Source organism: Natator depressus, chromosome 3 (assembly GCF_965152275.1).
Source record: "Natator depressus isolate rNatDep1 chromosome 3, rNatDep2.hap1, whole genome shotgun sequence".
Classification (NCBI taxonomy): Eukaryota; Metazoa; Chordata; order Testudines; family Cheloniidae; genus Natator; species Natator depressus.
The window spans coordinates 19,891,467-19,907,720 of NC_134236.1; the positions used below are offsets into that span (position 1 = coordinate 19,891,467).

The following is a 16,254-nucleotide window of genomic DNA, read 5'->3' on the forward strand; positions in this document are numbered from 1 at the left end:
CATTTAGGAGTGAACGCACCTAGAGTACAAGAGGCGATTTTTGAAACTTGCATAAGTAATAGGTACTAAAGTTGTTTAACGTCTGTATTTTTACTTGAACAGGGACAAGCTGTGGAGAATTTAAAAGCACAGGCACTTTGCTCCTGGACTGCAAAAAAAGATAACCACTTGAACTTTTCGAAAAACGATATAATTACTGTGCTGGAGAAGCAGGAAAACTGGTGGTTTGGAGAGGTGCATGGAGGAAGGGGATGGTTTCCTAAATCCTATGTCAAGATCTTGCCTGGAAATGAAAACAAACGAGAGGAGTAAGTGAGACTGTTGGTATTTTTGTATTCAACAGCTGAAAATAGAGTGAAAAACATGGGGATACTTTAAATTATGGGAACTAAATAGCATGTATGACCTGCACCATGCCATCATGGGCTGTAATTTTAATCAGCTTTCACAAGCTAAGTAATGTTGGGCCTGTTCAGTAAATGTTAGATCTTTCAAGCTGGGTGCTAGAAAAAAGGGGTGTGTGGTTATTCAACAGGTGACATGCTGCTTCCTCTTGATTCAGTATCTCAGCATGGTGCTGGCACTCCGCTGCTGGAGGTGTTAACTTTTAGATGACGTACAAAATTGAGATGTCTTTGCCATTAATCATTATACACTCCCGTGGCACATCTTGTAGAAATAGTGGTGTTTTTCCTAGCTGTCAAAAGTAGTGCCAGACTATCCTAGTATTCAAGCTAACGGTTCAGTTAATTGCTGAAAATCTGAGTAGTGCTGCTGCCACGGAATGGCTGCTTCATTCCAACCTAGAGATGATTACAGGTTGGTGGTTGAAGTGATCTTTGCACATACATGACTTAAAGTTTTTTGTGATTTTTCTAGAATAAGGCAAATTTTAAGTAAATGTCAAGTTGTTACACCTAAAATAAAGATTTTGTATGTCTTGATCACCACAATTTGTGACTGTTTTTTTCAAACCCTGTAGCTTAAATTAGGAGTCTTCCATATGATTAATTGAAGTCATATATTTTGCTCTTAGGGTAAACCTTTCTTGATCCCCAATAAATTTTTAATTGTTTAGCTTTTGCTAATAATTAATGTTATTGCAGAATTTCTGATATTCCTTAGTCATGACCTATATAATATTTAGGAGATATTGCAGTAATGTGAGTGACCACTTGCAACAACTTAATTAAAAAATGTAATGGGGACAACAGCATTAGTAATATATACCAATTGAGAATGAAATAATGCTTGGCTGCAATTTTTTTGTCGCTCAGAGAATAGGAAAATTACACTGTACTAAATCTTTATTACTAATTGAAGAACGTTTTGTTAAACCAGCCAGACTAAATCACTTGGATCTTTATGTCTGCAGACCTGAAACTATTTATGCAGCTGTAAACAAGAAGCCTAGTACACCATCTTATACAATTGGAGAGGGTAAGCATGCAATTACAATGTCAGTTTTGAAATTATAAAACTAATTTCTGTTTAATAGCATGTAAATTAATAATGGATATGCGTAGAATTATACCTTGATCAGGTTTGTGACTGTTAGAGAGATCTGATACAGTCACAAGTGCTTTTTAGATTCCTAAGTGTACCGGTTTTTTTCCTTTTATGTATTTAAGTGGAGAAAGTATAAGTTCAAATGGGAAAAATAATTTGTGAGAGACAATCTCTGAACTTTTTAATTTGATCTGTATTTACCCATTTTCCCACCCTTCCAGACTATATAGAATGTGTGTAGACTCTGCTTAGAAAAGTCACTTGGGCTTTTGATCTCTACCATGATAATCAGATATTATGCAGTTCACTATGCGTATGGAGTATTTCTTCTTATGGCTTTTCTGAATTTAAATGATTGTGCTGAAGTGTGGGTCCAAGCTGAAATCTCTCCTATATAACAATTCTTAAACTGTGGTCTGTGGACCACTGATCATCCATAGAGCGGTCGCTGTTCACGTGGTACTAACTCTCCTCATTTCCATCTGTTAAATCACATTCAGACACTACAAATATATTACTTTTCCTTGTAAGCAGTTACCTGTGGTTGCTACATTTGTCACAGAAATGTTATGTGCATGCACATCCGAGAGAGAGTCTGCACAATTGCAAATGGGAGGTGAGATGATGGATGCAATTTAAGTGAGAGGGAAGGTTGGTCCATACTATGAAGTTGCTTGAGCAACCCTTATATGAGAGATTTTTTAAAAAGTGACTAGCATGCCTCTTGTTGTATTTACTGTATTAGGGTTTTGATAAAATTCAATTTAGTTTCAGCTGTAATCAAGAGAGGCCAAACACTTTTTCACTGTAACTAATGCAGTTTCTTTCTCTCTCTCTCTCTCTCTCTCTCTCTCTCTCTCTCTGTGGTGAACAGAGTATGTTGCACTCTATTCCTATACGAGCTCTGAACCTGGAGATTTGACTTTTGCTGAAGGAGAAGAAATACTAGTCACTCAGAAAGATGGAGAATGGTGGACAGGAAGCATTGCTGACAAAACTGGCATCTTTCCATCAAACTATGTCAAACCTAAGGATCAAGATGTGAGTTTTTGTCTTGGGTTTTGTTACTTAAAGCAAGAAGATTTTATTTTTGTCTGTATAAGTTTACTGTATTTTGCTAGAATTCTGACGTGAAAAAAACCAACAAGTTACACTTTATGTCTTGTATATAGGTAGTATGTTCACATTCTAAAATTTGGGCATTAAATTGTAGCTCTCTGGTGGTGTATCGGGCATAAATGCTTAGGTCAAGAAAGCGATTTGCCTTTTTTCAAACCATTATGCTTGGTAAAGGGAAAAAATTCAGAAAAAATGTTATTTGTGGCAAAAGAAGAATATTAAAAAAAGAAAGTTGCGGTAAATTCTGCTGTTAGCACTGCAAATTAAAATCTTGTACCTTTTGACTGTAGGGTCCTGGTACTGCTGGCAGAACTGGGACACTAAATAAGAAACCTGGTGAGTCTGATGTAACTTACAGACCTTTAGCTTATTGTATTTGTTCATTATTCACCAGTCTTTTTTTTATTTCAGAGATTGCCCAGGTGACTACAGCGTATGCTGCATCAGGGACAGAACAGCTTAGTCTGGCTCCAGGACAGCTGATACTTATTCTGAAGAAAAACCCTAGTGGATGGTGGCAAGGAGAGTTACAGGTAATTAAAGGAAAAAATAATCTTCACAGAATGAATAATGAGAGCAATTTTTGTGATTTAATTTAAAAAGTGAGAAGCTCTTAAGTTCTTTTTGCCATATATAAACTGTACTTGAACATCACATAAAACCTATATTGCTGGGCCTGTTTCTGTCACTGAAAATCAGTGTTTGTAACCCTGGCAGAATGTAGGGGTCCAGTATTGGCAATTAATAAAAACTAATAATTAGTGTCAGAAGAACCACTTAACTAATAAAACAGTGCTAACTTTGTTAAAATATTAAATGGTAACAATCCTCTGATGAAATAGCAGGACCTCTTAAAAGCAGGAGGGAAATTAGTACAGGATATTCTAATTCCTTGCATTCACAGAGCATTTTGCCCTCAGAAAGCTCTGAAAGCAAACTTCATAAACTACCTACAGTAGTAATTTCAAAAAGCAAAGTATCATTTTAACATCATTTTTACAGGTCTTGGGAGCTATTGGCAATGGAAGAGATAATATATAATCTGTGCAAGGAAATATATAGGAAATTAGTAGTAGTTTGCATTTTATTAGAAAAGGAGTTTTGGCTGTGTTTCAGGATGGAACCCCAGAGGGAGGAGGAAAGGAGATGAAAACTGAGATGGCCAGTTGTCAGGCCTTGCTTGGTTGAATTTCATATTTTATTGCAGTAACTGAATATTTTTCCATATTTTGTATTACAATAGCATTGCTTGTACACACTTACAACATGTTGTGAGAAAAGCTGTCAAGATGTAGGCATATTACCTCTGAGATTTTCTGCTCATACTCTAACCTTTCTGTTTTTTACAGAAAAAGTGAAGGTAAAAAAAAAGTCAAGAATCCACTATACAAGCTTTCTTTTTAGATAACAATCACTCTGTCTTATCTGATAGAAAGTGGTGCTAAATTCATAGGCCAAGATTTTCAAAAGTGGCTAGTGACATCGGATGCCTCCATTTTTGAGTGCCCAATCTGAGACACTTTATAGGGGCTCTACTTTCAGAGGTAAGTGCTCAGCACTTTTTGAAAATTAGGCCTGTAAGCTGTCTCAAGTGGAGCATCCAAAATTACTAATCACTTTTGAAAATCTTGACTGTGAACTTTCCACTCACTCAGTTGAGCAAATTACAGTGTAGCCATACTCAAATATGCTTTTAGTAGTAAATGTAAACCAAATTTTGTCTTGTAGATCCATTCAGTGCTTAATAACTTTGTAGGCAGGTTTTTTGTGACTCTTAGTTGAGAAGCTGTGTGGGTGGGGTGCTCATTACAATCCACTGGTCAGTTGTCTATTTAATTCTAAAACATATTTTTTTATAGGCAAGAGGGAAAAAGAGGCAGAAAGGATGGTTTCCTGCCAATCATGTTAAATTGTTAGGTCCAAGCAGTGAGAGAACTACTCCTGCTGCTCTCTCAGGTAGGAAAATAATCTCATTTATATTAAACTTGGAATAATTGTATGTAATTCTTTCCTTTACACTAAGTAACAGTCAGTGTATAGTGTAATAGTCTGATTAATTGCCACCTATTACCCTTGTGATGCAGTCAGTATTGGGGACCATTGTACCAGGCTCTGAACAAACACAGGAGAGGACAGTCTCTGTCCCAAGGAACATACAGTCTGTCAAACAACTTTTTCATCAAAAAACAGTGCTGTCTGTGGCTCCTGTCCTGGAATGTGCCATCTTCTGTTATGGCTTATTGCACTGAGAGTACACCCTTTGTTTCTGTACTGTTCTGTTCACACATGCTTACACATGGCAGCAAGACTTCTGGGAACTTTGCTGTTATTGACAATACCCCTACAACTGTGTGCTATGCTGCTTCTAAGGGTGGGCAGATGTAGCCTTGACTGTTGTTGACAATACCCCTACAACTGTGTGCTATGCTGCTTCTAAGGGTGGGCAGATGTAGACTTGACTCCACATGGATTTTTGATTGGCTGTGTAGGTCTTGATGAGAACAGCTTTCCCTGGTTCCACTTCCTCAAAGTCTGCAAATACCCTACCTTCTGCTGTGTTTGTACAAGAGTTCCACAGGCATCCATGATCGAAACCTCTCTCTGAGGCTTAGTTTTTTATACATTCTTTGTACACACAGACCTTTTTCTCACACACAAATATCCACTATAAAATAATTAATCTGTTTCTCTGACAGGCTGGGCAGAAAGGGGGAGAAAGATGTTTCACTTATTTTTATGTTTGAATATTTGGAAGGTGAACAGATCCTATGGTTATGGGAACCATCTAACTACCCAAGTAGATGGAATTGTAAAGTTGGGAACTAGAGAGAAAAACTGACCAAAGTTAATTTAATCTATCGCTGACCACATTATTAATAAAAGGGGAAGACAGGGCTGTCAAACTGTACTCCCACGTCAAGATAAAATCTTCTGGGGTTGATTTTTTTGGTTTGTCCTTGAAAATGGTTTTAGTCTCATAGATATTTTCTGTGGGCTTTATGCAGTCTTAACTCTGACTTACCTTATACTAGAAGTTGTGCTAACCCTTGTTGTGAATATTCTTTTTCTTCCTAGTATGTCAAGTAATAGCAATGTATGATTATGCGGCAAACAATGAAGATGAGCTCACTTTCTCCAAGGGGCAGATCATTAATGTACTGAGCAAAGATGATGCAGATTGGTGGCAAGGAGAAATCAGTGGTGTGACAGGTCTCTTTCCTTCAAACTATGTGAAGATGACCACAGACTCTGATCCAAGCCAACAGTGTAAGAAATAATTTTTGAAAGAATTTTGCATTGCATTTCTAAGATTTAACATTCAATTATTGTGTTTAGAACTATTTTGTGCTTAGAACTAGGAGCCGTATGACTTCTAAGCGTGTGTAAGTACATCAGAACTTCACTCTTCCACTTGACAAATCTACACTAAAATATTGTCACTCCATTTTTTCAGCCAAGGTTTAGTAGCAGCAGTGCTGCTGTGAGGCCCCTAAATAAACATTACACCTGTGATGTATTAACCTTGCTTTTGAATTGTTCACAGTATTTTTTAATTAGCAATGAGTCTCTCAGTCAGTGCAGATGTACTTGTTCTACTGTATTTTATTATTTTTCTTTCTTTGGATTTCTACAAAATATGAAAAACACTTATCATAAGACTTTAGGCAGCTTTGGAATACATTAAAAGTACATACCAACTTAAAAAAATAAACATAAGCACAGCAGTTTCCCCAAACTATAAAAAGGAAAGAAAAAGATCCCCACCCTAACCAGTGAATCCCAGCTTACAATATATCTATCCCAACCCTCAAATCATCCTTGCTTCTTCAAAATCCTGAGAAAGAGATGGGCTTTGCAGCACGTCCTCAAGATCAACAAATGTGGATTATCTGGGGGCAAGCTGGAGACTAAATTCTAGTACAAATTTGTGTAGTTAATGTGAAGGATACATGTTACGTTCTCTTTCTAACATACAAGCACTGTGAAAGTTCTGTCTTTGGCCTCTCATTCCAGTGCTAGGTCACTACAGTTTTCACTCCCTCAGCCTTTCATCTTGGGTCAGGGACAGCATGATAAAATCAGTTTTGTCATCTGAACCCAAGGCATTAATGGCTTGGGACAAACCTTAATGGCTTTGTGACGCTTCCCGGGGTACTTTACTATCACTGCCCTTAGCGTGAGGAAGTCTTGCCTGTGTCTGTTGGGGGGTCAGCTCACCAGCTCGACTAGCCATGGGCAACACAAGCACTCCCTCTACATCTTGCAGGCTCTGCTGTTTCTCTGCCAGTTAGCTATTGTTATAGTCCCAACCGTCAAGCCTTCCAAGTATCTCCCAGGAATGGGCAGGTCCTGGTCTACTGGACACTCAGTGTTCACAAACTCATTGCTTCCGAGGAAACGGCAAACCCCAGCTCACCAGTTCCCCCTCAAGATTACTGCTCCACTGAACACATAGCACTTATACTTGATTTCACTATAAACATATCTAAGTGTATTTAACAAAGCATAAAGATTCAAGTAATAGCAACTAGAAGTATTGAAAATAAATGGTTATATGTAAAACAAAATCATAATGTGCATTTAGAGCCTAGACTTAATTAACAAGATACTATCATGTCTTGTAGAGTATTGCTCAGCCAAAATCCTTGCTGCATTTACAGGCAGAATGGGCTGTGGGTCGTCGTCCGTCGTCCCCCCGCACCCACAGTATTAGCTCATCTTAAGTGATCACTCCCCTTACAGTGTGTATGATAACACCCATTGTTTCATGTTCTCTGTGTATATAAATCTCCCCACTGTATTTTCCACTGAATGCATCCGATGAAGTGAGCTGTGGCTCACGAAAGCTTATGCTCAGATAAATTTGTTAGTCTCTAAGGTGCCACAAGTACTCCTTTTCTTTTTGCAAATACAGACTAACACGGCTGCTACTCTGAAACCTTTCATGAGACAGACACTCTGTCAGCTTGCCTCCTAGGCAAAGGACCTTGTTTGTTTCCTTGTGCCCCCAGATATATCCTTACAATCCCTTGTCGTTAGTCATAAACAGGACACCCCAAGCTGTTTGTTTCATGCTGTGAATTTCCTCGCTTGTAGATTTTGCAATCTCTTCTTTTTCCTTTTGTGCAGTATGCAAATAGGCCTACAGCGTGAGGCAAACAATACGCAAATGACAAGACAGTGGGACAGGTATCTGCTGCCTCCTGCCTGAAAGGAACATTTCTGAAGTATGCCACCTCTTGGTGATCTGCCTTAATTCCAGGACCTTAAGAACATAATTTCCCATATAGATACCGAACTCCTTAAATGTTATCTGTATATACGTTTTGGAATGATTATGATGACCAGTGGGCTACTGGCTCTTGGTAGTGACTTTGCATACCACCCTTTGGAGATCTATTATGCAGATATCTGACCAAGAGGATCTCTGTAAAACTCTGTGCAGCCCCCCGGGCCACCTGCTAGTTGGCACCAGGAGGTCCTGCGTGACAACTTTTAATTTCTCTTTTACATACCAGGCCCTAGCTCTTCAGTTAATTCCATTCTTCTCTTGATCGGGCAGCAGGTGTTGCTGTAAAATGGCAAAAGTAAAGTAAACTTTCTCATAGACTCATAGATATTAAGGTCAGAAGGGACCATTATGATAATCTAGTCTGACCTCCTGCAGAATGCAGGCCACAGAATCTCACCCACCCACTCTTGCAATAAACCTCTCACCTATGTCTGAGCTATTGAAGTACTCAAATCATGGTTTAAAGACTTCAGGGTGCAGAGAATCCTCCAGCAAGTGACCCGTGCCCCATGCTACAGAGGAAGGCGAAAAACCCCCAGGGCCTCTTCCAATCTGCTCTGGAGGAAAATTCCTTCCCAACAGCAAATATGGTGATCAGCTGACCCCTGAGCATGTGGGCAAGATTCACCAGCCAGATACCCAGGAAAGAATTCTCTGTAGTAACTCAGATCCCACCCCATCTAACATCCCACCACAGGCCATTGGGCCTATTTACCATGAATAGTTGAAGATCAATTAATTGCCAAAAATCATGTTATCCCATCATACCCATCCCCTCCATAAACTTATCAAGTTTAATCTTGAAGCCAGATAGGTCTTTTGCCCCCACTGCTTCCCTTGGAAGGCTGTTCCAGAATTTCACTCCTCTGATGGTTCCTCCTTTTGGTTCCTCCTTTGTCTAATTTCAAGTCTAAACTTCCTGATGGCTAGTTTATATCCATTTGTTCTTGTGTCACATTGGTACTGAGTTTAAATAATTCCTCTCCCTCTCTGGTATTTATCCCTCTGATATATTTATAGAGAGCAATCATATCTCCCCTCAGCCGTCTTTTGGTTAGGCTAAACAAGCCAAGCCCCTTGAGTGTCCTTTCATAAGACAGGTTTTCCATTCCTCGGATCATCCTAGTAGCCCTTCTCTGTACCTGTTCCGGTTTGAATTCGTCCTCCTTAATCATGGGAGACCAGAACTGCACACAGTATTCCAGATGAGGTCTCACCAGTGCCTTGTATAACAATACTAACACCTCCTTATCACTACTGAAAATACCTCACCTTTCCCTTCTGAGGTTGCAAGCGCTACCATTTGTAGTTGTGCCAGCATAGAAAAAGCATTCAGAATTCAGAATGGATCTATATCTTAATAGCACATAGTATAAACTGATTTAAATAGATACAGGTTCGGCATTAACCTGGTGCTTTGAGAGTTTTTTGTTTGGATACAGACAGAATCCCACCTAATTGCTAAATTACTTTGGGGCATTTGTAAAACCAGAGTTCTGACCACTTGTGACCATTAAAAATTCCGAGGAATATCCCAAAAGGATAGAAATGTTAGCCCAAGTGTCCCGATTATGTTTCAGTTTAGATAAATGCTTTTGACTTACCTGAATTCCATGTCCCTTTCAGCTATGAACTGATCTTTACTTCCCATTCTCTGCAGTGTGTTTTTGTGTTGATATGTACTATTCAACAGTTCCTGTATTTCATTCCAGTGGAGGCTGTCCTGCAGTGGTGGCATAGTGGGGTGTATGGGTTTAGGAGGGAGAGGTGTATTTAAAGTACTGGGATTCATGTAGATGAAGCATGAGAAGTAGGTGCAAGATCTTTATGCATGTTATTAATTCCAACAAAAGTAGTCCTGAAATTGGGTCATAATTAGACACATAAGCAGTTCTTATTTACTCATTGCCATGTCGCTAAGTTGGCTTCCTCCCAAATGTGGATCTTGAGTACCAGCATCCCCCACAGAAACAATTGCCAGTTGTGGACAAAATTTCTTTTGCAAGTGTGTGAATGAGAGAGGGCCTACCAATAGCAGTCAGCAACCATCAGCTATGTACACTTTCACTAGTGCTTGGTTATTCCAGTTGTCTCTATCAAGAAGTCTCTGATTTAAGAAGCAATCCTGTTGATGTTTTGAGGTTCAGGAACTTAATCCTGTAAGTGAATGAAGTACATGTTCAGAAATTACAGCCAAAGTCTTTTGCTGCTCAAGTGATTTCATGTGTTTCAGCTGAGTTGGGTACCAGCCACTTGCTGGACCTTATATACCACACAACATAGCCAACTTTGTAGGAGGGGAAAATGCATGAAATTTTTCAGTGGAATATGTGAAGGAAGTGGAACTTCAATGGGATTTTTTGTAGGAAGCATGAAGGGGCAAATTTAACAAATATTAATGTTATAGCATCATATTTACTATAAGCTCTCACTTTTGTGGACATAAGTGTAGTTGTACTACATCATCCATTATTAAGGTTGCGAGTTTGTCACGGAGGTCACGGATTCCGTAACTTTCCATGACTTCTTTTAGTGGCCAGTGTATCTGGCCTGGTGGCAGCTCAGGCAGCCCCTGTGCCAGTCGCACCAGCTGCTGCTCGGGCAGTCTCAGGCTACTGCGCCCCACTTCCCTAAGAGCAGCAGCAGGAGTTTGGGTGTGGAAAGGGGCAGGGAGTTGGAGCACGGGATGGGGTGAGATGGACTCTGGGCGGCGCTTACCTGGAGGGCTTCCCAGAAGCGATGAAATCCCCCTCGCTCAGCTCCTAGGCATAGGCGTGGCCAGACAGCACTGCGCATTGCCTCTGCCTGCAAACACCACCCCCGCAGCTCCCATTGGCCGCAGTTCCCGACCAATGGGAGCTGCGAAGCCAGCACTCTGGGTGGAGGCAGTGCACAGAGATGCCTGGCCATGCTTGCACCTGAGTGAGGGGGATCTTGCCACTTCCAGGGAGGTGCAGAGCCAGGTAGGGAGCCTGTTGGACTTGCCAACCCTCCCCCCCAATACCAGCAGAGGTACCACCCCCCCAAGCACCTGCGGCACCCCTGGGCTGCCCCCCCCCCCCCCAAGATTTAGTCAGGGGTGTATAGTAGAAGTCATAGACAGATCATGGGCTGTGAATTTTAGTTTACTGCCTGTGACCTATTACTAAAAATACCTGTGCCTAAAACGTAGCCTTATCCATAAATCCATATGCTCCATGACTAGGGAGTTTACTTTCAATCTCGGAATTCTTCCCCAATTTGATGTTGCAAAATGTCCAGGCAGGGCAATAGTCACAAGAACACTCCCTGCTTGGATAGCATAAGGAAATAGACCGAACATTGTGCTAATGTCCGAAAAAGAACCAAGTGAAGTGGGAAGGGAAAGGGAAACAGGAAGTAAGGCTTGAGGAGACGTAAAACTTCTTCTAAATTCCTGCTTAGGATGTGCTCTTTATTTTTTTCTGTGTTGAGTGGTTGTCTGCAAAGACCCAGATTTCAGTCCCTGGTGTCAAGAATCATATGTCTAAACTTAAGCATACACATTCCTGATGTGATTGCAAATCATATGTTTACACATGGTCAGCTCAGCATCTAACTTGCTCTGTGTGCACCTACCAAATATGCCTGCGTACATCAGGTATTGCATGTGTAACTTAAGTGCACACACACACAAGGAGGCATATGTGGAAACCTCATTTTGAAAATCCAGCTATTTTTTTTCACGTTAGTGTTATATTTCAATTATATAAAAATTGCATAGAGCTGTACAAAGAAGGGGAATTTTACATCAACCCCCTGATGCCTGTAGTGTGTGATTGGAAGAAGAATACTGAGGGAGAATTAAAAATTAAGAAAATCACAACAACATTTTAAAATATATATAATTTACCAACTGCATAATTGGTTTTCTTTAAAATAAGCTTCTTGTGCTTATTTAAATTGGCTGCAGAAACTAGCATAAGTGTGCTGTAGAAATCAGTGGGAGAGTCTTCCCACAGAATTTGTTTGATGCATTGTGCCCAGGACCTGTTTGGAAATTAAAACCTCAAAGAAGTGAACACAGCTTGAGAAGTCTAGTATATATGTTAAAGACAAATTTAGGAATTGAATTGCCAGCTTAAGTATTGTAACCTGCATGTTTCCTTTCATTTTTCTCCTGGTGTCTGTTATAGTCAGTGGAAAGTGATGGTATTTGAAAGTGGGAAAACAAATCTGACACACACAAAGGACATTTTACAGCAGCAGGTGAAGATCCTAGTATATTATCTCCCTCATTTGAGACTGTGGTCCATGGGCCACCATTACTAACCCAATCCATTCTTAGTGACCTGCAGAATTAAATGTTTAAGAGCCAAGTTGAGAGCAATTGTGGTGGTGGTAGAGGAGTTCCTTGTGTTGTGACGATATTTTAATAGCCCTCATCCTAATATTTGCACAACATTGACCTAGATTAGGTGAAGAGTGAATCTTCTTTCAGTAAAGAAAATTTTCAGTATGTAGTTAAAATATGTGTATATATAGATACGATTAAAGGAGTATTACAACCCTTTGTTTATGATAATATTTAATGGCATGCTTGTGTGTATTATTCTTACAATAAATAATTCATAATTTTCCCATGGAATCTTAACATATCAACTGGGAGTGAGAGTAGTACATGGTTTATGCCCATGAAGTCCTTGGCTTCTAAAATGAGACTTCCAACAATTGTGCAGATTGAAACGGTACTTTCTGTGACATGAACATATATTCAGCAGGCAACCAAGTTTCATTTCACATGGGCCACTGACCAGAATCAGCAAGTTAATTTTATTTGTAACCATGTCTTAATCTGAGCAAGTATTTTCCAAAGCATGTAGAAAGTGGAGCAGTAATTTCTTGCTATTAATCTTGTAGGTGAAATCCTGGCTTCCTTGAAGTCAGTGGGAGTTTTGCCATAGACTTCATTGAAGCTCGGATTTCACCCATTGTGCTTTAGGTCCACATATCTTAATTAGTAATACACCTTTAAATCTTTCATGAGAAAGGGTTTTTGGGGTTTTTTGTGAATGAATTAGCTGCAGTGTATTGGTGAGCATCTGCGATGGTTGGTTGATGTTAAAATTATTTTTAGGCACAAATAATTGCTTGTGTATGCTTACAAAATATAGAATTGAAAGAATAGAAAGGTATGATGTTTTATTTTAGGAAAGTTGAATGTTAGTCATTCCTTTCTAACCTTTCAGTGTTGTTCTGTCTTCTTTTGTCCTTAGTACTCATGTTTCACTCTTCAGATTTGTGTTTGTGTTCATTTTATCCTTCATTTTTTTTTTTAGGACCCAATGTTGTCTTCCAGTGTGAAAGCACCTCAGAGACCCACTATCCAAGTTTGACTATAGCGTGGAGGCAGGGTGGACAGCCCTGCTCAAATATCTGACACAATCCATTTGCTTCGTTTGAATGTTAGATCCACACGAGAATTAGTTTTTTGTGTTTTATAATCTACTGTTACAATTAATTTGTAAAACCAGAAAGGATAGTGGGTCTTTGTGTGGCTTTCACTGCTGTCCACTCTGGTTTCCTCTAGTGTTTTTTTCCTTTTCTTATTGATAATCATAGATCATTAGCATGCATATCAAGGTATCCCTTGCATGGTGGGATTTCAGACACACAAAGACCCACTATTTGCACAAGTTAGCTGAGCTGTTTTATATGGGCAGATGTCTTCTTGTAATGTTATAACCTGTGCATACTTTGCAGAATTGAAATGTTTGCTGATTACTGATCTGATAGACTTAGTTTAATCCTGTACACAGTGAGCTTTTTAAATTGGCAACATATATGATTCATCCAAAAAATAAAACCTGGCCTACCTTTCTACATTACAGAGTGCCACTGTGAGTACAAGTATGCCATGTAGTTTAGGTTTTAGATCATAGAACTGTTTTGTCTGATTCAGTCCAGCCTCCAAATGGCCTTTTTGTGAGGAGAGGAGTTTAGAGGTGGAATGGAGGATGCTTTCATTTCATTTTCTTCTCTCATCTCATCACAGTAGCACTATGGGGCATTTTCTCTCAAGGCAAAGGGAAACTAGGCTAATATAATTTGTGAGCTGGCCTGCAAGTTACTTTGGGTGGATGTGTCCTATCCCTTGGCCACCACCTTCCCTCAAACATGTTACCATTGTAACACACTTGTCAGTTTTGGTGAACAGCATCATCTAATCTTACTACAATTGGTACCGTGCTGCCTCTGTGCTGTCAGACTCACCAATCTGTCCTCATTTTCGTTTCTTTTTTTTTTTTTAAATTAAGAGTTCTGGTACAGGACTGAATGGTTCTGAAGACTGATAATTGGCTAGAGAGCCTTTCATCTCTAGGACACCAGGTCATATCTGGCCCAGGTCAATAGTGAATGAAAGTCTTTGGCATCTGAAAGCTGTTCTTCTTCCTATTACAAAATGAATTGGTGGTCTCAGTCAAGTTCCTCCTATACAAGTGTCCACAATAATATATGCCACCACCAGAAAAGACACTAGTAGACACGCTTGTTAGCTGAAAGAGGAAGGCCAAGGATTTAAATGGGCTTGGAAACTGAACCATCCGCTCTCCTGGTTCAGAGGTAGCTTTTCCAGTTCAGGTGTTGAGGGGCAGAGTGTTATAGGTAAACTTGTACTGCCCGTGCTGTCTCTGTTATGTGGATAAAATCAGGACTTCAGTCTCCAGGGCTATAAATCTTGCATCTTTTAGCAGCCCTAAATTACTTTAAAAGGGAAAAAAAGCTAGTAAATAGATTTTTTAGTTGCTTTTAAAATGAAGGGGTCTATTTGATGGCAGACCATTCATATAATAAAACAGTTCTGTGATCCATACAACACAAAGAGAATTTCTAGTAGATGCAGTATTAAATTCAGTTTGCTTCCTGAATTTGGGATTGAAATAACAAACGTGAATTATGCAATCTGAAATTGTTTACAAACTACTGTAAGTTTACAATATGTATGAATGTTGTGAGGTACTATCCGGAAAAAGTGTTAATACAATTGCAGAGATTTAAAAGCCTTCTTCCAAAAGTTCTATAAAAGGAGTGAAATATTATGTATTTAATATACTTTATCAAGTAATGTATATGTGTCCCTTAGGTCAGAGATATATATTTTGTGCAATACAAATTACAGTAAGGTGCCTACATCAAACTATAAATGGATTTTTATTCCAGTTGTATTTTATCTCAATTAATATTCTGTTCTTGAATAAATTAACTTTAATTAGAGGCAAAGAATCTGCTAATTAATTGCTCAAATAGCAATGTTCTAGCTGACTTAATGTCTTTTTCATGTTGAAATTAGATTTTTAGCTAAGGCTGTTTCTATTAAAATGTGCTAATTGCCCTGTATTGCCTTCTCTTAATTTTCTGATTTTGCAGATCTGTTTAATACAGGCAGAAATGTGCTGCTATGGTACAACAGTCATATCAATTTGTCACTTATTGTAGGCCAATATCTGGGTGTCTTTGGGACCCATTCGCTTTTAAAAATTCAAAATTCAAGGCACTATTAACCCATAGAGTTTGGGCCAGATATAACTCTCTAATAGCCAATAAAATTGTTGCCTTGATTGCCAAGTTACTAAAAGACCGCAGTAAATAAATAAATAAAGTCATGCCCTGTCTAGTATGTGCTGGGAAATAATATTATGGTATTTTTCAGCAATAAATAATGCTTTACCCACGTATACACAGCTGCAGTTGAATATTAGGGATAGCATTCTATATCTGTATGGTTTGACCCATGTAAACCCATAGCTGGAAATAGGCATTCACAATTAAAACACAAACAGCTGCATTCAGTTTGAATTTACAGGTGCTAGAACTGAGTTCAGAGGCATGCTGGCATGGGCTTTCTCTGTTGTAATTAAATGTTGTAGTGTTATTTGAGAGCCAAGGTGGGTGAGGTAATATCTTTTGTTGGACCAACTTCTGTTGGTGAGAGAAACAATCTTTTCAGCCAGAAAGAGCTCAAAAGCTTATCTCTCTCACAAACAGAAAGAAGTTGGTCCAGTAAAATATTACCTCTTCCACCTTGTCTCTCTAATATCCTGGGATTGACACAGCTAAAACTGCACTCATAGAGCAGTGTTATTTAAGCATCATCTATGAGCTCTGCACTGTAAAAAATGGAAAAGGCCACAGTCCCTCCTTCACAGTGTTTATCTTCTACATCAGGCAGATTTTTCAGGTTAGACATGATGCACCAGATAACTATGTGGTCTGGTCACATAATGGTACAGAAGGATTTTTTTAATACACATTTTAGATTACGGATAAGAAGAGGCTGTGCAGAATACTTATTTTAAGGCAAGATTTTAAAGAAC

General features: G+C 39.1%; 1 protein-coding gene across 6 annotated transcripts in view; it reads left to right on the plus strand.

Moving 5' to 3' along the window:
• Positions 1 to 16,254, plus strand: part of ITSN2 (intersectin 2) — a 126,518-nt gene that overhangs the window by 73,839 nt on the left and 36,425 nt on the right. For 3 of the 6 annotated variants that reach the window (XM_074947502.1, XM_074947503.1, XM_074947504.1), the window contains 7 exons: positions 103 to 308; positions 1,376 to 1,440; positions 2,384 to 2,550; positions 2,919 to 2,964; positions 3,040 to 3,161; positions 4,488 to 4,584; positions 5,704 to 5,895. In XM_074947502.1, coding sequence (XP_074803603.1) covers positions 103 to 308; positions 1,376 to 1,440; positions 2,384 to 2,550; positions 2,919 to 2,964; positions 3,040 to 3,161; positions 4,488 to 4,584; positions 5,704 to 5,895 — 895 coding nt within the window. Of the gene's footprint in view, positions 1 to 102; positions 309 to 1,375; positions 1,441 to 2,383; positions 2,551 to 2,918; positions 3,162 to 4,487; positions 4,585 to 5,703; positions 5,896 to 13,218; positions 13,779 to 16,254 lie in introns of those variants that run through there. The other 3 variants (XM_074947500.1, XM_074947501.1, XM_074947505.1) reach the window with 2 other exon arrangements.